Genomic DNA, 24,007 nt, shown 5'->3' with positions numbered 1-24,007 from the left:
GCTCTGTCTATAATGTCTTTTAGTTCCAGTGTCTCCAGTGAAGGGTCCCGGTAATCCTCCATCATACAAAGACATTGGAGACAATTGTGCTCTTCGATCCTTGTGGTAACAGGTTGGTGAAGACCCTTTTCTGTCTCCCCCATGACTGTCCCCTGTGTACAGAGCCAGCTCCATAAAGACATAGATGACCAGTTTGAGGGGAGGAACTTCAGTGCCCTGTACAGAGCCCCGACCTCAACCTACTGATCACCTTTGGGAGGAATTGGAACACTGATGGTGAACCAGGTCTTTTTATTGGCGCCCAACATGGGGCACTACATAGGAGGCAGGTCTTCTTATCCAGCATCAGTACCCGGACCTCACAATTCATCCCAAAGGTGTTCAGTAGGTTGAGGTCGGGGCTCTGCACAGTACACACGTTCCTCCACACCAAGCTGGTCATCCATGTCTTTGTGGAGTTGACTCCACTCTTCTTTGATGGCTTCCTACAAAATTCCATTCAGCCAAAAGAGCATTTGTGAGGTCAGGTACTGATGCTGGATGAGAAGACCACTCCGGAGTCATAGGGCCCGATCCTTACCTGCACTGATCTGATCCTGGGTCATATTCATGATGAACTTGTCAGGAGCCACACAGAAATCACTGGTACCCTACAAGACACAAAGACATCCCATTACCATTGGTGACATGAAGAACATCGATTATCTGGTCACAATGACATCTAAAAGTGGGTGAGATATACTGTATTAGGCAGCAAGTGAACATGTTGTCCATGAAGCTGATGTGTTGAAAGCAGAAAAAAATGGACAAGTGTAAGGACTGGAGGGACACTGACAAGGGCCAAATTGTAATATCTAGACGACTGGGTCAGAGCAACTCCAAAACTGCAGCTCTTGTGGGATGTTCTGCGATTGGACCGACCAAAAGTGGTCCAAGGAAGGAAAACTGGCCAACCAGTGACAGGGTTATGGGTGGCCAAGGCTCACTGATGGAGGTGGGGATGGAAGGCTCATTGATAGAGGGCGGGGGGGCTCATTAATAGAGGTGGAGAGGAGGGAAGGCTCATTGATGGAGGTGGGGGGGAAGCCTCATTGATGGAGGTGGGTAGAGAAGCCTCATTGATGGAGGTGGGGAGGGAAGTCTCAAAGACAAAGGTAGGGAGGGAAGACTCATTGAAGGTGGTGGGGAGTGAAGGTTCATTGATGGAGGTGGGGAAGAAAACTCATTGATGGAGGTGGGGAGGGAAAGCTCATTCATGGAGGTGGGGGTAGGGAAGGCTCATTGACGGAGGTGGGGATTGAAGGCTCATTAATGAAGGTAGAGAGGAAGGACGGCTCATTGACGGAGGTGGGTAGGGAAGCCTCATTGATGGAGGTGGGGAGGGAAGGCTCATTGACGGAGGATGGGAGGGAAGGCTCATTGATGAAGGTGGGGAGGGAAGGCTCATTGATGAAGGTGGGGAGGGAAGGCTCATTGATGGGGGTGGGGGGAGGGAAGGCTCATTGATGGAAGTGGGGATTGAAGGCTCATTAATGAAGGTGGAGAGGAGGGACGGCTCATTGATGGAGGTGGGTAGGGAAGCCTCATTGACGGAGATAGGGATGGAAGGCTCATTAACGGGGGGTGTGGTGGGGGGAGTGAAGTTAATTGAAGGAGGCTGGGGAGGGAAAGCTGATTGATGGAGGTGGGGGGGGCGGAGGAGGCTCATTGATGGAGGTGGGGGAGGGAAGGCTGACTAATGGAGGTGGGGGCTCATTGATGGAGGTGGGGGAGGGAAGGCTGATTAATGGAGGTGGGGGGGCATGGCTGATTGATGGAGGTGGGGGGGCGTGGCTCATTGATGGAGGTGGGGAGTTAAGGCTCATTTATGGAGTTGGAGAGGGAAGGTCCGCCTGTGCAATCCGATCCAATAAAAGAGCTATTGGATCTCAAATTGCTGAAAAATCTCATGCTGGTTCTGATAGGAAGGTGTCGGAACACGCAGAGCATCGCAGATTGCTGTGTATGGGGCTGTGTAGCTGTAGAACGGTCAGGGTGTCCATGCTGACCCGAGTCCACAGCCAGAAGAGCCTACAATGGGCACGTGAGCCTCAGAACACAGAGCAATAGAAGAAAGTGGCCTACTCTGAGGAATTCAAGAACGCTTTGAGGGACACAGGGTTGAGGTGTTGACTTCCAAAATCCAAATTCTCCAGATCTCAATCCAATGGAGCATCCCTGAGATGTGCTGGAAAAACAAGTCCGATCCATGGGGGCCCCGCCTCCCAACTTACAGGACTAAAAGGATCTGCTATGGCCGGCTTGGTGCTGATACCACAGCGCACCTTCAGAGGTCTAGTGGAGGCCATGCCATGACGGGTGGTGGTAGGTAGTCATCCTGTCATGGCTGATCTCTCTACATTGTTGATATCTTTCCCCTTTCATTATTCAGACAATCTTTACTAAAAGATCGATCTCTTTGCTAGCAGAGAAGAGGGCGGGATGTCCCTCCCCTGATTAAGGTGGATCTATTTTATCACTTCAGTTTAATCAGTCCCCGCCCCCGCAGAGCAAGGGATCATATTAAATATCCACATCAATAAAATTGCTGAGTGTGCGGAATATCGAACAATTTGTCTCCCCCAGCTTTTCGTGACCGGACCCCTTCAGCCAGAGCCTTCAGCCTCCATGTCTGAGTGCTCCCGAAGCGTTCTTCTTTTAATTCCTCCTCCATGCAGATTCCTCCGGCACAGTTGTCAGGCGATGGTTTCTCTCCTGCAGGATTCTCTTTAATGGAAATCGTTGTCATCATTCACCTCCCCCCATAGCGGCTCCAATCTTCTCCCGACACGGCGCAGACAGATTACAGACGAATCGGACCTGAAGGCCGTGTCTGGGCGCGGGGAAGGCCGGGGAGATTCAATTAGCAATGAGTCGGGGGAATTGGACACGCTGACATGCACCTGGCAGCAGAATCGGAGGCCGCCAATTTCACGGTCGCGGTGTTATATTGCTGGAGACGGGCCGCGGTGAAGGGACAGTTCCCGTCAAGGATGAAAGCAGCAGATTGCAGTCCTCCTTCAGGGGGCGCCAGACGTGACGAATGCATTTTCCAGCCCCTTTCTTGGGGGCTTTAAACGTATGCAAACCTCAATCACAAACCTCACAGAAGCTTTAACATGTCACTACAGAAGTCATTTACAATCCTAGGAAATCTGCAGCTTCCATGAGTGTACTACCTGGTGATCCTGCCATGAAGGTTCTTCATCAGGCACTTCCTGTTATAGGGTGACAACTCTCTGATCCCTGTCCCCTGCGATCCTATGTGGTCATTGTTAGGAACTGTGCCCCACCATCAGTGTCATTAGGCCCCATTGTTGGTGTCATTGGGAGGAACTGTGCCCCATTGTTGTCAGCATTGGGAGGAACTGTGCCTCATCACTGGTGTCATTGGGCCCCATTGTTGGTGTCATTGGGAGGAACTGTGCCCCACTGTTGGTGTCATTGGGAGGAACTGTGCCCCATCATTGGGCCCCATTGTTGGTGTCATTGGGAGGAACTGTGCCTCATCATTGGTTGCATTGGGAAGAATTGTGCCCCATCACTGGTGTCATTGGTAGGAATAGTGCCCCATCATTGGTAGGAATAGTGTCCCATCATTGTTGTCATTGGGCCCCATTGCTGGTGTCATTGGGAGGAACTGTGCCCCATTGTTGGTGTCATTGGGAGGAATTATGCCCCATCACTGGTGTCATTGGGAGGAATTATGCCCCATCATTTGTGTCATTGGGCCCCATTGTTGGTGTCATTTGGAGGAACTGTGGCTAATTGTTGGTTTCACTGGGAGGAACTATGCCCCATCACTGGTGTCATTGGGAGGAATTGGGCCCCATCATTGGCGTCATTGGTAGGAATTGTGCCCCATCATTAGTGTCATCGGGCCCCATCATTGGTGTCATTGGAAGGAACTATGCCCCATCATTGGTGTCATTGGGAGGAACTGTGCCCCATTGTTGTCAGCATTGGGAGGAACTGTGCCTTATCACTGCTGTCATTGGGCCCCATTGTTGGTGTCATTGGGAGAAACTGTGCCCCACTGTTGGTGTCATTGGGAGGAACTGTGCCCCATCATTGGGCCCCATTGTTGGTGTCATTGGGAGGAACTGTGCCTCATCATTGGTTGCATTGGGAAGAATTGTGCCCCATCACTGGTGTCATTGGTAGGAATAGTGCCCCATCATTGGTAAGAATAGTGTCCCATCATTGGTGTCATTGGGCCCCATTGCTGGTGTCATTGGGAGGAACTGTGCCCCACTACTGGTGTCATTGGGAGGAATTATGCCCCATCATTTGTGTCATTGGGTCCCATTGTTGGTGTCATTTGGAGGAACTGTGGCTAATTGTTGGTTTCACTGGGAGGAACTATGCCCCATCACTGGTGTCATTGGGAGGAATTGGGCCCCATCATTGGCGTCATTGGTAGGAATTGTGCCCCATCATTGGTGTCATTGGAAGGAACTGTGCCCCGTTATTGGTGTTGGTGAATGAAATAGTGCCCCAAAGGCCAGACAAAAGCAAGCAAAGGGCCACATTCGACCCCGGGGCCACAGTTTGGAGACCACTGCACTAGGGCCTCTACTTAGAAAAGGTATGCTCGGGGGTTGTAAGTAATTTTCTAGCAAAAAAAAAAAAAATGCATGTTTTCCCATGGAGGAGAGGAATGTGAGGATTGGGTTGGGTGGTGAAGCCATATTGTGATGAAGCGGAGACCGCTGATGTAACATTGAGCAGCCATGATGAGGACAAATATCAGCGACACCAACTTGGACCCATCAGTGACACCAACTTGGACCCTTCTGTATCCGATTACTTCTGTTTGCTTATTTCATTTTATAATTTTAAAGAAAATCTCTAAGTTTGCAGTTTTTCCCGCATAGAAGAGAGAACCAGATACGGCCTATAATATTACCGCCCATCAACATTCCGGCGTCCTCGATCGATACATTCTATGGAAAGGCAATCAGGGGGCGATATTTTTTGCTCTCCTTGAAACTGACCCCCCGATCGACCAGCGAAGGGCTGAGCCTCAGGCTGGCTCTGATTCGCTCTGCAGTGGATTATGCCGACCCCGCTGTCTTTAACCCCTTCGCTGCCAGCGCCATTTTTTTTTAAGCACCTTTAACCCCTCCCCCTCCAGAGGATTTATCCCCCCCCCCCGCTCCTGACCAGGCCATTTATTGCGATACGGCGCTGCGTTACTTAATCAAATAACAAATCAGTCTAACAATGGAATGTTCGCCCCTCACACAGAAATGATCGGTCTAACAATGGAATGTTCGCCCCTCACACAGAAATGATCGGTCTAACAATGGAATGTTCGCCCCTCACACAGAAATGATCGGTCTAACAATGGAATGTTCGCCCCTCACACAGAAATGATCGGTCTAACAATGGAATGTTCGGTGTAACACTGAGAGACAGAATACAACAACAAATTCAGCAGAAATGCGTCTAACAAATGATGACTGATCTGCATGTTCATGAGGGAAGGAAGGATTTGATCCCCTTCACAAAACATGACTTAGTACTTGGTGGCCAATCCCTTGTTGGCAATCACAGAGGTCAGATGTTTCCTGGAGTTGGCCCCCAGGTTCGCACACATCTCAGGAGGGATTTTGGCCCACTCCTCTTGGCAGATCCTCCCCAAGTCATTAAAATTCGGTGGCTGACGTTTGGCAACTCGAACTTTCAGCTCCCTCCACAGATTTTCCATCGGATGAAGGTCTTGAGACTGGCTAGGCCACTCCAGGACCTTAATGTGCTTCTTCTTGAGCCGCTCCTTTGTTGCCTTGGCCGTGTGTTTTGGGTCATTGTCATGCTGGAACACCCATCCACCACCCATTTTCAATGCCCTGGCTGAGGGAAGAAGGTTCTCACCCAAGATTTGAGGGTACATTGCCCCGTCCATTGTCCCTTTGATGCGGTGCAGTTGTCCTGTCCCCTTAGCAGAAAAACACCCCCAAAGCAGAATGTTTCCGCCACCATGTTTCACAGTTGGGATGGTGTTCTTGGGGTCATAGGCAGCATTCCTCCTCCTCCAAACACGGCGAGTTGAGTTGATGCCAAAGAGCTGGATTTTGGTCTCCTCTGACCACAACACTTCCCACCAGTCCTCCTTTGCATCATTCAGATGTTCAGTGGCAGACTTCAGACGGGCTGGACATGGGCTTTCTTGAGCAGAGGGACCGTGCGGGCACTGCAGGATTTCAGTCCTTGTCGGCGTAGTGTGTTACCAATTGTTTTCTTGGTGACTGTGGTCCCATCTGCCTGGAGATCATTGACAAGATCCTCACGTGTAGTTCTGGGATGATTCCTCACTGTTCTCATGATCATTGACACTCCACGAGGTGAGATCTTGCATGGTGCACCAGACCTAGGGAGACTGACACTTGTTTTGTGTTTCTTCCATTTGTGAATGATTGCACCAACTGTTGTCACCTTCTCACCAAGCTGCTTGGCCATAGTTTGGTAGCCCAGTCCAGCCTTGTGTAGGTCTACCATCTTGTCCCTGACATCCTTGGACAGCTCTTTGGTCTTTGCCATGGTGGAGAGTTTGGAATCTGATGGTTTGATGGCTCCTGTGGACAGGTGTCTTTTATACAGGTAACACAATGAGATTAGCAGCACTCCCTTTAAGAGACTGCTTCTAATCTCAGCTTGTTACCTGTATGAGAGACACCTGGGAGCCAGAAATCCTGCTGAATGATAGGGGATCAAATCCTTCTTTCCCTCATGAACATGCAGATCCGTCATCATTTGTTAGACGCATTTCTGCTGAATTTGTTGTTGTATTCTGTCTCTCAGTGTTACACCGAACATTCCATTGTTAGACCGATCATTTCTGTGTGAGGGGCGAACATTCCATTGTTAGACCGATCATTTCTGTGTGAGGGGCGAACATTCCATTGTTAGACCGATCGTTTCTGTGTGAGGGGCGAACATTCCATTGTTAGACCGATCATTTCTGTGTGAGGGGGAACATTCCATTGTTAGACCGATCATTTCTGTGTGAGGGGCGAACATTCACCATCAGAGGGGAGCAAATACACATTTCCTTCATTGTATATATACATGTATATACACCCCGCATATATATCACCCCCATTACATCAAATGTCAAGAGTCCCCCCACCATCAGACGTTAAGAGTCCCCCACCTTTCCTTACATTACAGTGCACCCCCTTACTTTGTGCGTCTGCCAGAAAGAAGCTGGGAAGCAGAAAGTGCAGATCTGGAGGAGGACCGGAGGAGGGCTGGAGACCAGGGGGTGCTGCAGCTTCAGAGAGAGGCGCAGGATCTGCAGGAGGAGCTCTGTCCTCCTTTCTGCTGCTGACTGCTGAGACCTGGGAAGGGGGGTTGGGGGGGCAGAGATGAGGGGGGTGTCGCAGTTGGAAGTGAGGTGTGGACAGGGCCGGTGCTTCCACTAGACAAACTAGGCAGCTGTCTAGGGCGCACTGCCACCTAGGGCCGCCTGGGCGCAGCACACTCTCTGCGTGTGTGACACCGCCACGTCATGAATGATCCTTCAGCTGAGAGGAGGGGCAGCAGAGGGGGAGGAGGAAGAAAGGGCAGAGGAAGATGCCAGGTGTCTGGGGCCAGTGTAGCAGCTGAGCTGCCGCTCCTTCCGGTGTTCCTCTCAGATTCAGTCCCTTACTGCAAGCCGGCCGGTGGATGCTGTTCTCTGTGGAGTTGTGTGACTCTGTTGGTGGCATCTTATTACATTTATTTTTGCACACTGCCACCTAGGGGCGCCTGAGCGCAGCACAGGCCAGCACTCTCTGTGTGTGACGCCACCATGTCATGAATGATCCTTCAGCTGAGAGGAGGGGCAGCAGAGGGGGAGGAAGAAAGGGCAGAGGCAGATGCCAGGTGTCTGGGGCCAGTGTAGCAGCTGAGCTGCCGCTCCTTCCAGTGTTCCTCTCAGACTCAGTCCCTTAATGCAATGCTGTTTACTGTGGAGTTTTGTAACTCTGTTGGTGGCATCTTATGGCACTTACTTTTGCAAATTAAAGAAATTTAGCAGGTTCATATTTTGTTGATTTAATATGTTTTACTATTTCTCTATTTTTTCTGGGGGGGGGGGGCACACAAGTAGCTTGGCTTGCCTAGGGTGCAAAATAGTCTAGCACCAGCCCTGGGTGCGGGGGCCAGATGGAATAGCCAGGTGGGCCAGATGTGTTGGACACGAGCTTTAAAGGGACCCATGATGGGTGTAGAGTCTCCTCGCAGCGTTGTTGGCTGCATCGTTACGGGTGGATTCAGTCTACTTCACTGCGCTATTACTGGGTAACAAAGACCGATGGTACCCACAATGCTAGAGTACACAATGGTGGTACGCATGCTGAACGCTATGAATGCCACCACATCACAGAGCACACACCTTGCTTTAGCGCACCACAATATGCATGTGCACTGTGGTGCGACGCATTGTCAAAAATAGTCCTGGTGCATTAACAGCTGAAAAGACTGCGCTGCGTTACAGCAACGCACAATAAATGCACCAAAGAATGCACGTTCAAACAATCCACCGCTCTGAATGGACCTCAGGAGGGGGACGGGACTGGAGAACAAGAGAAGACCGGTCATCCCTACTGAAGCTGTCCGGGAGGAAGATGGCAGGACTGTGCGTTAAGGAACTTTGTGAAATCATCTCTTGGAAAATGGAGAATTCTTCTCTTCTGAGGGGCGCGGTGGACGTCTGTGGCCAGCCTGGAGTTGGGCTGTAAGGTTACATTGTAGGTTCAGTGGCCCTATGCCGGTATGGGGTGTAGGACCCATGCACGGTCCCTACAACCGGCTTCCATAACATATGATGAAGGCTTCATTAATCCCGGCTCGGGGCTCAAATCGCCAACACAACTGCATTCAGCAACAACTGGAAACCCAAAAATAACCGCGTGTTCGGGATCATGGGATCATCATGTGCAGCTCATTCAGCTGCAGTAATAGGATGACCATTCAACTCATGTGCCGGGGTGTAGATGTGGGCTGGAGGGGGGAGGAGAGGAGAAAAGGTCCAACGCCCCCCCCCCCCCCCCGAGTGCCCAGGTCATGTGCCAAGCATCTACCGCCTGGTGTCATCCTGGTGTCCTGGGTCTGATGCCATTTCCATCCATGCTCCTGAGCTGCCTGTGGCTGCCCAACATGTTGCCGTATGAAGGAAGGCCGCCTTACACTGGGCGCTCCTCCTCAGCACTGCCACCTCCACGCTTTCCTGACGGCAAGAGCAGCTAAAGGGACAGTCTCATCTGATTTCTGCACTCCTACATACTACTGACCCCCCCACTCTGTACATTACACACACCTGACCCCCCCACTCTGTACATTACACACACCTGACCCCTGCACTCTGTACATTACACACACCTGACCCCCACACTCTGTACATTACACACACCTGACCCCCCCACTCTGTACATTACACACACCTGACCCCCACACTCTGTACATTACACACACCTGACCCCCACACTCTGTACATTACACACACCTGACCCCCGCACTATGTGCATTACATACACCTGACCCCCCCACTCTGTACATTACATACACCTGACCCCCCCTTTCTGTACATTACATACTCCTGACCCCCGCACTCTGTACATTACACACACCTGACCCCCCCTTTCTGTACATTACATACTCCTGACCCCCGCACTCTGTACATTACACACACCTGACCCCCCCTTTCTGTACATTACATACTCCTGACCCCCACACTCTGTACATTACACACACCTGACCCCCCCTTTCTGTACATTACATACTCCTGACCCCCGCACTCTGTACATTACATACTCCTGACCCCCCCACTCTGTACATTACACACACCTGACCCCCCCACTCTGTACATTACACACACCTGACCCCCGCACTCTGTACATTACACACACCTGACCCCCCCACTCTGTACATTACACACACCTGACCCCCCCCACTCTGTACATTACACACACCTGGCCCCTACACTCTGTACATTACACACACCTGACCCCCCCCCCCACTCTGTACATTACACACACCTGACCCCCCCACTCTGTACATTACACACACCTGAATCCCGCACTCTGTACATTACACACACCTGACCCCCGCACTCTGTACATTACACACACCTGACCCCCCCCCCACTCTGTACATTACACACACCTGACCCCCACTCTGTACATTACACACTCCTGACCCCCGCACTCTGTACATTACACACACCTGACCCCCCCACTCTGTACATTACACACACCTGACCCCCGCACTCTGTACATTACACACACCTGACCCCCGCACTCTGTACATTAGACACACCTGACCCCCGCACTCTGTACATTACATACACCTGACCCCCCCCACTCTGTACATTACACACACCTGACCCCCCCCCACTCTGTACATTACACACACCTGACCCCCGCACTCTGTACATTACACACACCTGACCCCCGCACTCTGTACATTACATACACCTGCCCCCCCCCCTACTCTGTACATTACATACACCTGGCCCCCCACACTCTGTACATTACATACACCTGACCCCCCCCCCCCACTCTGTACATTACACACACCCGGCCCCCACACTCTGTACATTACACACACCTGGCCCCCCCACTCAACATTTCACGCTGTCACCAGAGCAGGAATAGAGGGGGAACCCTTCCGATGGGCACACTAGTTCCAGCGAAGACCATCTAAGAGGGGATTCCCCTCACATTGGAGGGATTTCCACTGACTTGCCTACCGGACAGGAAGTGAAGGGAAATCTCTACAATGGCGGGGGTCACCACCTTCAGATATTCCATCCAAAATGAAAATGAAAAGGTTTCGGCTTTAGATACACTTTACAACTCGACCAACAGCGCAATATGGCGGACCAACAGGGCAATATGGTGGACCAACAGCGCAATATGGTGGACCAACAGCGCGGGCCGATTCCCAAATCGCGTAGAGCGTCCCGAGACCCTCCCGAGGCTCATCACCACACAACGTCCATATTCGGGGATAAAGGCTCCTTCCAGTGACAGCGCCCTTTGTGGAGGCGTCCCCGGCCCTCTAATCAGTTCATTGATCATCTAGGTCACGGGGGTCACTGGCGGCCCTCCAGCTGTTGTCAAACTACAAGTCCCATGAGGCATTGCAGTATTGACAGTTACAAGCATGTCTCCCAAAGGCAGAGGCGTGATGGGACTTGTAGTTTGGCAACAGCTGGAGGGCCACCGGTTTGACACCCCTGCTTCAGAACTACAAGTCCCATGAGGCATTGCACAACTGACAGTTACAAGCATGTCTCCCAAAGGCAGAGGCATGATGGGACTTGTAGTTTTGCAACAGCTGGAGGGCCACCAGTTTGACACCCCTGATCTAAGTGATGTATTAGCAGCTAAATACAATCAATACGTTTCAAGGCTCCTCGTCCAGATGGTCCTCTGAGGTCCTGGGGAGGTGGTGGCACATGGGGGGGGGGCCTCGATTAACGGCATGCGTTGCGTGGCCCTGGGGTGACACAATCCACTTAGAGGAGTGCGGGAGAGCCGGTGCCACAGATGGCTCCCGAGAATAAATCTTCATTTATCTCCTTCTAACCGCGTCTCAGGAAACAGAACGATGGCGGAACGCGAGGAGGCGGAACATCGGGCGGATTACTGAGCGCACGCCGTATGCACCGCAAACCTCCATATACTAAAAGGCAAAGGAATACTAAAAAATATATATTTTAAGTCTATGTACACTGAAGGAAATGTGTATTTGCCCCCCTCTGATGCTGAATGTTCGCCCCTCACACAGAAACGATCGGTCTAACAATGGAATGTTCGCCCCTCACACAGAAATGATCGGTCTAACAATGGAATGGTCGCCCCTCACACAGAAATGATCGGTCTAACAATGGAATGTTCGCCCCTCACACAGAAATGATCGGTCTAACAATGGAATGTTCGCCCCTCACACAGAAACGATCGGTCTAACAATGGAATGTTCGGTGTAACACTGAGAGACAGAATACAACAACAAATTCAGCAGAAATGCGTCTAACAAATGATGACTGATCTGCATGTTCATGAGGGAAAGAAGGATCTGATCCCCTTCACAAAACATGACTTAGTACTTGGTGGCAAATCCCTTGTTGGCACTCACAGAGGTCAGACGTTTCCTGGAGTTGGCCCCCAGGTTCGCACACATCTCAGGAGGGATTTTGGCTTTTGGCAGATCCTCTCCAAGTCATTAAGGTTTGGTGGCTGACGTTTGGCAACTCAAACTTTCAGCTCCTCCACAGATTTTCAATCGGATGAAGGTGTGGAGACTGGCTAGGCCACTCCAGGACCTTAATGTGCTTCTTCTTGAGCCGCTCCTTTGTTGCCTTGGCCGTGTGTTTTGGGTCATTGTCATGCTGGAACACCCATCCACCACCCATTTTCAATGCCCTGGCTGAGGGAAGAAGGTTCTCACCCAAGATTTGAGGGTACATTGCCCCGTCCATCGTCCCTTTGATGCGGTGCAGTTGTCCTGTCCCCTTAGCAGAAAAACACCCCAAAGCAGAATGTTTCCACCACCATGTTTCACAGTTGGGATGGTGTTCTTGGGGTCATAGGCAGCATTCCTCCTCCTCCAAACACGGCGAGTTGAGTTGATGCCAAAGAGCTGGATTTTGGTCTCATCTGACCACAACACTTCCCACCAGTCCTCCTCTGCATCATTCAGATGTTCAGTGGCAGACTTCAGACGGGCCTGGACATGGGCTTTCTTGAGCAGAGGGACCGTGCGGGCACTGCAGGATTTCAGTCCTTGTCGGCGTAGTGTGGTACCAATTGTTTTCTTGGTGACTGTGGTCCCAGCTGCCTGGAGATCATTGACAAGATCCTCACGTGTAGTTCTGGGATGATCCCTCACTTTTCTCATGATCATTGACACTCCACGAGGCGAGATCTTGCATGGAGCTCCAGACCGAGGACGATTGATGGAGTATTTTGTATTTCTTCTATTTCCATAGAATTGCTCCTACAGTTGTCTCCTCACCAAGCTTCTTGCTGATGGTCTTGTAGCCCATTCCAGCCTTGTGTAGGTCTACCATCTTGTCCCTGACGTTCTTTGACAGCTCCTTGGTCTTGCCCACGGTGGTGGTGAGGTTTGAATGGCAGAATGAGATTCCATGGACAGGCATCTTTTATACACGAGTTGTCGGTAGGAGCACCTTGACAGGACTGATCTGTGTACCACATGAGCACCTAGCCAGACTGTGGGAGCCAGAATCAGTGTTGGTTGGTGGGGATCAGATACTTATTTTACTCTCTGAACTGCAACTCCATTTATAACATTTGTATTGTGTTGTTTCTGGATTTTTGGTTGATTTTCTGTCTCTAACATTTAAAATACACGTATGATACAAATTATAGACCGATCATTTCCTTCTAAGTGGGAGAACATACAAACCCTGCCGGGGATGAAATCGTTATTTTCCCCGCTGTACAGAGTAGACTATTAAAATACCAATCAGTATGAGCCGATACTGCAACACGTATGTGTCCCCGGGCTACAAAACCACTTAAACCACGTGGCTGCATCCATGTAATCACGCCTGGGACATGACTGCGCACTCAATATTCAGGTTCCACAACAGGTCTATCCTATTAAACGGCAGGCGGCTGCAACGGCAAATATGGCGGCAAAGCGGCAGCGGGAGAAGGGCAGCGAACATGAAGTCGCTCATCTCATGGAAATGAAATGAATTTAATTGATTGGTATTTCTGTATACTAACCACAGCATACAAAGCCATCCACAACACTGCCCCGGCTACATCACCAACCTCATCCACAGATACAGCCCATATCGCCCTCTCTGCTCCTCCCAAGACATCTTTCTCTCTAGCTCCCTCATCACCTTTTCCCACGCTCACCTCCAGGACTTCTCCAGAGCCTCTTCCATCCCCTGGAACTCCCTACCCTAGTATATCCGGTCAGTCCTCACCCTGTCTGCCTTTAGGCGATCTTTGAAAACTCACTTATTCGGGGAAGCCTACCCCACCCCCACCTAAGAATTGTACTTGAATCACCTCCACCAGATCATCCCCCGCAGCCATCACCTTTTGTATCCACTCCCCCTTCCATTAGATTGTAAGCTCCAAGGGCCGGGCCCTCATATTCCTTCTGTACTGAAATGTATTGTAATTGTACCGCCCCCCTTATATTGTACAGCGCTACGCAAACTGTTGGTGCCATAAATCCTGTATAATAATAATAATATACTCTGCACTCTTTCTACTCTGTAATATAACAGATTTGATACATTTCATTATCATGGACTTTATACATTATAACAATTTTATATATCGTGATAGTAAATGTTATACAATGTATCGTAATGAGCTTTATACATTGTAATGGGATGTGTATTGTACATTGTGACAGAAGATGATTGGATATATTAGATCAGATTGTAGACATTGTATTAGTAGGATTGCTACATTGTGATAGGACGGAAATGATACATTGTGACAGGACGGAAATGATACATTGTGATAGGATGGAAATGATACATTGTGATAGGACGGAAATGATACATTGTGACAGGACGGAAATGATACATTGTGATAGGATGGAAATGATACATTGTGATAGGACGGAAATGATACATTGTGACAGGACGGAAATGATACATTGTGACAGGACGGAAATGATACATTGTGACAGGACGGAAATGATACATTGTGACAGGACGGAAATGATACATTGTGACAGGACGGAAATGATACATTGTGATAGGACGGAAATGATACATTGTGACAGAAGATGATTGGATATATTAGATCAGATTGTAGACATTGTATTAGTAGGATTGCTACATTGTGATAGGACGGAAATGATACATTGTGACAGGACGGAAATGATACATTGTGACAGGACGGAAATGATACATTGTGACAGGACGGAAATGATACATTGTGACAGGACGGAAATGATACATTGTGACAGGACGGAAATGATACATTGTGACAGGACGGAAATGATACATTGTGACAGGACGGAAATGATACATTGTGATAGGATGGAAATGATACATTGTGATAGGACGGAAATGATACATTGTGACAGAAGATGATTGGATATATTAGATCAGATTGTAGACATTGTATTAGTAGGATTGCTACATTGTGATAGGACGGAAATGATACATTGTGACAGGACGGAAATTATACATTGTGACAGGATGGAAATGATACATTGTGACAGGACGGAAATGATACATTGTGACAGGACGGAAATGATACATTGTGACAGGACGGAAATGATACATTGTGACAGGACGGAAATGATACATTGTGATAGGACGGAAATGATAAATTGTGATAGGACAGAAATGATACATTGTGATAGGACGGAAATGATACATTGTGATAGGACGGAAATGATACATTGTGATAGGACAGAAATGATACATTGTGATAGGACGGAAATGATACATTGTGATAGGATGGAAATGATACATTGTGATAGGACGGAAATGATACATTGTGACAGAAGATGATTGGATATATTAGATCAGATTGTAGACATTGTATTAGTAGGATTGCTACATTGTGACAGGACGGAAATGATACATTGTGATAGGACGGAAATGATACATTGTGATAGGATGGAAATGATACATTGTGATAGGACAGAAATGATACATTGTGATAGGACAGAAATGATACATTGTGATAGGACAGAAATGATACATTGTGATATGATGGAAATGATACATTGTGACATTTTGTACATTATAGCTGATTCTATGCCTTGTGATAGGACGGAAATGATGCATTGTGATAGGACGGAAATGATACATTGTGATAGGACGGAAATGATAGATTGTGATAGGACGGAAATGATACATTGTGACAGAAGATGACTGGATATATTAGATCAGATTGTAGACATTGTGTTAGTAGGATTGCTACATTGTGATAGGACGGAAATGATACATTGTGATAGGACAGAAATGATACATTGTGATAGGACAGAAATGATACATTGTGATAGGACGGAAATGATACATTGTGATAGGACGGAAATGATACATTGTGACAGAAGATGATTGGATACAGATTGTAGTCATTGTATTAGTAGGATTGCTACATTGTGATAGGACGGAAATGATACATTGTGATAGGACGGAAATGATACATTGTGATAGGGCAGAAATGATACATTGTGATAGGATGGAAATGATACATTGTGATATGATGGAAATGATACATTGTGATAGGACGGAAATGATACATTGTGATAGGAGGGAAATGATACATTGTGATAGGAGGGAAATGATACATTGTGATAGGACGGAAATGATACATTGTGATAGGACGGAAATGATACATTGTGACATTGTGATAGCACATACTTCATACCTTGTACTGTCACACATGTAGATGGTATTATGGTGGATTTTATTCAGGGCAGTACCACAGATGGGTGTCCGGCTGACAATGACACGCAGTCAAGTACCATCAGGGACAAGTAAGTGGACATCGTGAATTAAATGGACACGTCGTAATCCATTTAAAATCCCCCAGAGAGACTCCCAAGAAGACAAAGTGAATCTCCGCCATTAGACGCTGACCCTGCGACACCGCGGGTTGCTGCACAAAGAGCCGCGGCACTCTGGGGGGGTGGGGGTGGGGGGGACAAAAGGGACCATCAGCGGGCTGTCAGAGCGCCTGAGACATTATTAGAGACACGCCATTCTTCCTCTCCGGAAAGTATGAGATCCTTCCCCAACAATAAATACATTTCATGCAGCCGGCGCCCGTATTTCACGAGGAAGTCAGATATTTAGTATTTGTTTATTTCCTTAAATAAATCTTTAACCAAAATCCCGTCTGATTCTTAGAAAAACTTCCCTCCACCTATCGCCAATCTCTGCATTTTCCTGCAAACTCGGCTCCTCTCTGCACTGTGCAGTCACTATGGGGTTGGTTTCATTCCAGGTGCATTTTTTTATTCTGTACGGATCGTCCCCAGCAATCAACCAGTGAAAAATGAATAAACCTCACCGCTGTGCTTATTCATAATCAGGGGGACTCAATAAAGTCCTAATGCCTTTTCTGGCAGTGTGGCCCTTTAAGATGGCCTGCGCCAGAATCAAAAACCAGAGTCGTCTGTTTCAGTAGCTTTGTCAACACGTACGGCAGATTCAGCCCCACATCCCGGTAGGCTGCAGGACCGGCCCCACGTCTTGGTGAGGCTGCTGGACCGGTCCCACGTTCCCGGAGCTTGCGGGACCGGTCCCACGTCCCGGGAGGCTGCGCGACAGGCCCCACGTCCCGGGAGGCTGCGGGACCGGCCCCACGTCCCGGGAGGCTGCGCGACAGGCCCCACGTCCCGGGAGGCTGCGCGACAGGCCCCACGTCCCGGGAGGCTGCGCGACAGGCCCCACGTCCCGGGAGGCTGCGCGACAGGCCCCACGTCCCGGGAGGCTGCGCGACAGGCCCCACGTCCCGGGAGGCTGCGCGACAGGCCCCACGTCCCGGGAGGCTGCGGGACCGGTCCCACGTCCCGGGAGGCTGCGCGACAGGCCCCACGTCCCGGGAGGCTGCGCGACAGGCCCCACGTCCCGGGAGGCTGCGGGACCGGCCCCACGCCCGGGAGGCTGCGGGACCGGCCCCACGTCCCGGGAGGCTGCGGGACAGGCCCCACGTCCCGGGAGGCTGCGGGACAGGCCCCACGTCCCGGGAGGCTGCGGGACTGGCCCCACATCCCGGGAGGCTAGAGGAAAAGCCCCACATTCCCGGAGGTTGCGGGACCAGCCCCATGTTCCCAGAGGCTGTGGGACCAGCACTTTCCCAGAGGTTGCGGGACCGGCCCCTCGTTCCCAGAGGTTGCGGGACCGGCCCCTCGTTCCCAGAGGCTGTGAGACCAGCCCCACGTTCCCGGAGGTTGCAGGACCAGCCCCACGTTCCCGGAGGTTGCAGGACCAGCCCCACGTTCCCGGAGGTTGCAGGACCAGCCCCACGTTCCTGGAGGTTGCAGGACCAGCCCCACGTTCCCAGAGGCTGTGAGACCAGCCCCATGTTCCCGGAGGTTGCGGGACCGGCCTCATGTTCCCAGAGGTTGCGGGACCGGCCTCATGTTCCCAGAGGCTGCAGGACCAGCCCCATGTTCCCGGAGGTTGCGGGACCGGCCCCATGTTCCCAGAGGCTGTGGGACCAGCACGTTCCCAGAGGTTGCGGGACCGGCCCCACGTTCCCAGAGGCTGAGAGACCAGTCCCACGTTCCCGGAGGTTGCGGGACCGGCCCCATGTTCCCGGAGGTTGCGGGACCGGCCCCATGTTCCCGGAGGTTGCGGGACCGGCCCCATGTTCCCAGAGGCTGTGGGACCAGCACGTTCCCAGAGGTTGCGGGACCGGCCTCACGTTCCCAGAGGCTGAGAGACCAGTCCCACGTTCCCGGAGGCTGCAGGACCGGCCCCATGTTCCCGGAGGTTGCAGGACCGGCCCCACATCCTGGGAGGTTGGAGAGTTAGTTTCTATTTCAAGGACACTGTCGGCTTCACAGTGGGTGGATTCTTAGCGTGTCTCCGCGTGCGACGCCTGCCCTCGGTTTGTGCACCTTTTTACAACAGCCCTGAGAAATGCAATACAGCCATTGCTGGAGCGCATGTGGACAGGAGAGAGCTGCAAAGAGGCTGCAGGATATCCACAGCCAGGAGATGCAAAAAATGATTTACAAAAAATGCTATTAAAAAATACATTTTAAATAAAATAATTATATAAAAGTGAATCAAATGTAAAAAAACAAATGCGATGTAAATTGATTTTGAAATATGATATAACATTAAATCACAATCAGAATAAAATACAAACAATGACTTCAAATAAATGGTGACCGTTCCGGATACAGAGCAAATGAAATGTCATCCAGTTAGGAACGGACGTCTTGTGACCAAAGTGAAATCTGTTTGGATACGTTGGGCCACCCAACCCGTCATTCGGAATCAGTCTAAAGACGTCTACAGATCTTATATACAGGAATGGGAAACTCACCACGGCGGAGGACGTGTCAAGTGCCAGAGACGTCCAGCTCAGCAGCATCGTCATCAGTCCCAACAGCAGCATCCTGGAGTAAAACAGAAAGACTCAGTGGCCATGTAACTCCGCCCCAAAATCACCGCATACAATTATTCTGTTCATTTCTAATTCAGGTCCAATTAATACAAGCGATGGCGGTGTCATGGTGTCATGGTGTCATGGCGGCAATGGGGCCGGGCGAAGGCACGATAAGCCTCCCATTGCACGGTAAGGTTCTCATATGAAGAGAGTTTCCAGCCAACTTCTGCTCATTCTTCTGTCACATTGGGGGCGCCCACATTGAGCCTCCTCCATTCTGGTGACCTTCTTTAAGTTACCCCCTAATATACAGTGCATTCAGAAAGTATTCAGACCCCCTTCCCTTTTTTCAAGGTTGTTATGCTGCCCTCTCTCAGTACCCCATGATGACAAAGTTAAAAATGTTTGCAAATGTATGAAATGGTTCAGAATTTTTTATTTTGAATAGTACACGAGGGAGGGGAGGACAAGCCGGGTTTCATTGGTTGCAGGAGAAAAATGGAGGGCAGTGGTTCCTGTATATGCCGCCCCTGCCACCTGTCCTATCCAGGTGTAAAACAAAATGTGACAGGGAGGCTGCACGGAGCGTGGGGTGGGGTCACCATTGCGATCCCTGATACTACACTAGTGGTTGAGGGGGGTTTGGTAAAAAGATGTCTCAACGATGGGATTTTGCCATCCCCCAAACTGAAAATGTCCTGAGCCCCTATAAGGCTGCTTTTACACTGATGGAGGGTGGTTTACCCACACCATGGGGGCAACACAGTGCACCTGCGGCTTCTATTATAGCTAGCAGGAATGGTGCACTTTAACGCGCACCACAACCCCTGCATTCAGGAGTTTTGGTGCTCTTTCAGAAAGCAAACTGAACCCGCAGGATATAATAGAAGTGTGCTTCCCTGGTTTTAGTTTGAGGGTCACATCAGAGGGCTCCGAGGGCCACAGGTTGAGTACCCCTTCTCTAACAGCACAGACAACATCTACACAGTGCACAGGCCTCTCTTTGTGATGAACCAGTCTGGACCAGAGAGATGGCAATGCCAGATACAAGGCTGATACAACCATTTCTCAACCTTAGGAAGAAAAAGTCTTCAAAGAAAAAAATGGAAAAAATAATTCCAGTATCGATTCGAATGTCCCAATTTCTTAAAGCTAGTCAAAAAAACTGGAGCTGTGTGTTCGCATATGGAGGTTGTCCACCAGCAGGGGCCACCCCTAGGCTTTTTGTGTGTTGTACCTAGCATCCTACACTGGCAGCTGGCACTATAGCCAGGTGGGCCAAGATCTCCTGAAATTCCCTGTGTCCTTCAATGAGTGGAAGTGGGTCTAGATCTACGGATCTTCACTGTGTCCTTCAATGAGTGGAAGTGGGTCTAGATCTACTGATCTTCACAGTGTCCTTCAATGAGTGGAAGTGGTTCTAGATCTACTGATCTTCACTGTGTCCTTCAATGAATGAAAATGGATCTAGACCTACTGATCTTCACCGTGTCCTTCAATGAGTGGAAGTGGGTCTAGATCTACTGATCTTCATTGTGTCCTTCAATGAGTGGAAGTGGGTCTAGATCTACGGATCTTCACTGTGTCCTTCAATGAGTGGAAGTGGGTCTAGATCTACTGATCTTCACAGTGTCCTTCAATGAGTGGAAGTGGGTCTAGATCTACTGATCTTCATTGTGTCCTTCAATGAGTGGAAGTGGGTCTAGATCTACTGATCTTCACTGTGTCCTTCAATGAATGAAAATGGATCTAGACCTACTGATCTTCACCGTGTCCTTCAATGAGTGGAAGTGGGTCTAGATCTACTGATCTTCACTATGACCTTCAATGAATGGAAGTGGGTCTAGATCTACCGATCTTCACTGTGTCCTTCAATGAATGGAAGTGGGTCTAGATCTACTGATCTTCACTGTGTCCTTCAATGAATGGAAGTGGGTCTAGATCTACCGATCTTCACTGTGTCCTTCAATGAGTGGAAGTGGGTCTAGATCTACTGATCTTCACTGTGTCCTTCAATGAGTGGAAGTGGGTCTAGATCTACCGATCTTCACTGTGTCCTTCAATGAATGGAAGTGGGTCTAGATCCACTGATCTTCACCGTGTCCTTCAATGAGGAGGAGAAGACCTGATTTTGGGTAGTTAAGATAATAGAACTTGGGACTACAACCACTTTTTTTCTGCACTTTCCATAGAAGGGAAGCAGGTTAGAATGCCTCTCAGGTTTTTTATTTTTGAGTAACTCCTGGGGACATTTCTGGTCACAAAAAGTTAGGGGAAATCATCCCCAGCAAAAGAAGATGGAATTAAAATCTGAAAGGGGTTTTAACCATTCCCTACTTCATCCAAAACCAAAAAAATGTTTTTGGGGTGCCAAAACAGACCATTCACGGCAGAGTGACTGGTGTCCTTAAACCCAACCATCTTATACTGCGCTGCACAGCAATCCTCCACTGCAGCAAAATTCCTGCTGTCTGCTGGTTTGGGAGCTTACAGGGAGTGATGTCAGCTTCCTCCATTATATGTCTCTATGCTACGGGTGTCAAACTGGTGGTCCTCCAACTGCCAAACTACAAGTCCCATGAGGCATTGCAAGATTGATAGTTACAAGCATGACTCCCAAAGCCAAAGGCATGATGGGACTTGTAGTTTGGCAACAGCTGGAGGGCCACCAGTTTGACACCCCTGCTTCAGAACTACAAGTCCCATGAGGCATTGCAAGATTGATAGTTACAAGCAAGTCTCCCAAAGGCATGATTGGACTTGTAGTTTTGCAGCAGCTGGAGGGCCGCCAGTTTAACACCCCTTCTCTATGCAATGGCCTATAGGCTCCAGCACTGCACCGTGCTCCCCCATACCCAGAAGTACGGGGTATGTTTTGCTGTTTGAGATGGAAGAAGGAACAGCACAGCAGTGATGTGAAGGCAAGTATAAGCTGGTCTACGGGTGGGCTATAAGGAGACCGGGAAGGGAAACGGTGACAGTTTCTTTTTGCATGAACTAAGGGTGTGCTTATATATTTTTCAGGATTTCATCTGTCTGAATTTGGCTTACTTGTGGCCTTCCTTCTCTTCAGGCAGTACAAGGAAGCTCAACATCCAACTCTTGCCTTATCTCTAGGGTGTGAAGTCCAACAAACGCAGTCCAGCCCCATCCCGCTACTGTATTATTCATGTCCACTGCAGACCTCCGGCTCCTTGGCAATTAGCTTCTATCTCCTGGCTGGAACCCTCATCTCCATCCCAAACAAGACGATCTGAAATCAATGGGTGCGCCAGGAGGAGGCGGTAAGATGCAGGAACCTGTAATCAGAGCATCCCAGGAGGGTCCCGCCGACAGATGGAAAGCTTCAATGCCTTTATCTGCCTGTCTGCTTACTTGTTTTCCCCGTTTCTCAGAGATACAAAAGGCTTCCATCACTGAGCTGTAACAAGCCAATTATTATCATATAAAGGCAGCAAAGCCAATGCAATTACTTAACTGCAACACATTACAGAGCTAACACACTGGAGGAGTTGTGTTTTAATTGGCTTAACCTCTATTTATAGACATGTGTGTCTTTACAAACATGATTAGAGCCCAGAAGAAAAGAAGAGCTAAAAGGGGAACCAAAGGCATTGCCGAAATATAATTCGAATTGTCACCTGTATGTATGTGTGTGTAGGTATATATGCAGATTTATTACATGGCCATATGCTTGAGGTCACCTGACCATCATACCTATATGAGCTTGTAGGATATCCCATTCCAAAACCAAGAGGAGGCTGGTAGTCTCATTCACAACACATGTTCTTTAGGCTCTTCATCTCCAGAGACATAGCAGATATAGGGGCCTTGCTTATAGCTCCACTCCAATGACAACGTTTGTGGACACCTGACCATCACACATATATGAGCTTGTAGGCTATCCAATTCCAAATCCAGGAGGAGACGGATGGTCTTATTCCCAACATAGTTTCTTTATCTCCAGAGGCTTTCCCAGCATGGGGGTCTTACTGCTACACTATTTATTTATCGAGTTTATATAGTGCCAAAGGGTTTGCTCAGCGCTGTACAATAGAGGGGGGACAATACATGAAACAGAACAGTAACATCAAACAGTACACAAGGGGTAAGAGGGCCCTACTCTTCCGAGCTTACAATCTAGGAGGGAGGGGGTAGAGGTACAGGAGGAAACGGCTGTGGGGGATGGAGTGGTAGGAGGAGGGAAGGGCAGCGGCTGTTAGGTGAGGGTGGGGTAGGCTTCCCTGAAGAGGTGGGTTTTCAGGGAGCGCCTGAAGGTGAGGAGGGAAGGTGACAGTCTGATGGATTGGGGTAGTGAGTTCCAGAGGATGGGGGAGGACCTGGAGAAGTCTTGCAGTCGTGCGTGGGAGGAGGAGACCAGGGAGCAGGATAGAAGGAGGTCCTGTGAAGAGCGAAGGGTACGGGTAGGGTGGTACCTGGGAATCAGATCGGTGAGGTAGTTAGGGGCAGTGTTGTGAATGGCCTTATAGGTCAGGGTGAGCAATTTAAATTTAATGCGTTGGGCAATGGGGAGCCAGTGGAGGGAGAGGCAGAGGGGGGTGGCAGAGGTGGAGCGGCTGGTGAGGTGGATGAGTCTGGCCGCTGAGTTCAGGATGGTCTGAAGCGGGGAGAGCCTGCACTGGGGTAGGCCGGTGAGGAGGGAGTTGCAGTAGTCAAGGCGTGAGATAATCAGGGAGTGTACGAGTAGTTTAGTGGTGTCTGGGGTAAGGAAGGAGCGTATCTTGGAGATGTTCCGGAGGTGGAGCCGGCGTGTGTTTGTAAGTGATTTGATATGAGGTTGGAAGGAAAGGTTTGAGTCCAGAATGACGCCAAGGACCTTGGCTTGCTGGGCGGGATTGATGGTGGTGTTGTTGGTAGTGATGGAAAGGATGGGG

General features: G+C 49.6%; 1 protein-coding gene across 1 annotated transcript in view; it reads right to left on the bottom strand.

The window, feature by feature from the left end:
• LOC149428558 (protein tweety homolog 2-like) overlaps positions 1 to 24,007 on the bottom strand; it is a gene marked incomplete at its 5' end in the record, with an annotated part of 55,149 nt that overhangs the window by 5,931 nt on the left and 25,211 nt on the right. Inside the window, 2 exons of the mRNA XM_089667266.1 lie at positions 581 to 650; positions 19,050 to 19,122. Of these exons, the coding sequence (XP_089523392.1) occupies positions 581 to 650; positions 19,050 to 19,122 (143 nt within the window). The remainder of the gene's footprint in view (positions 1 to 580; positions 651 to 19,049; positions 19,123 to 24,007) is intronic.

The sequence above is a fragment of the Staurois parvus genome, unplaced genomic scaffold, assembly GCF_062004578.1.
Source record: "Staurois parvus isolate SC_StPar_1 unplaced genomic scaffold, SC_StPar_1.0 ptg003136l, whole genome shotgun sequence".
Taxonomy (NCBI): Eukaryota; Metazoa; Chordata; class Amphibia; order Anura; family Ranidae; genus Staurois; species Staurois parvus.
This window is presented reverse-complemented; position numbering and strand designations above follow the sequence as displayed.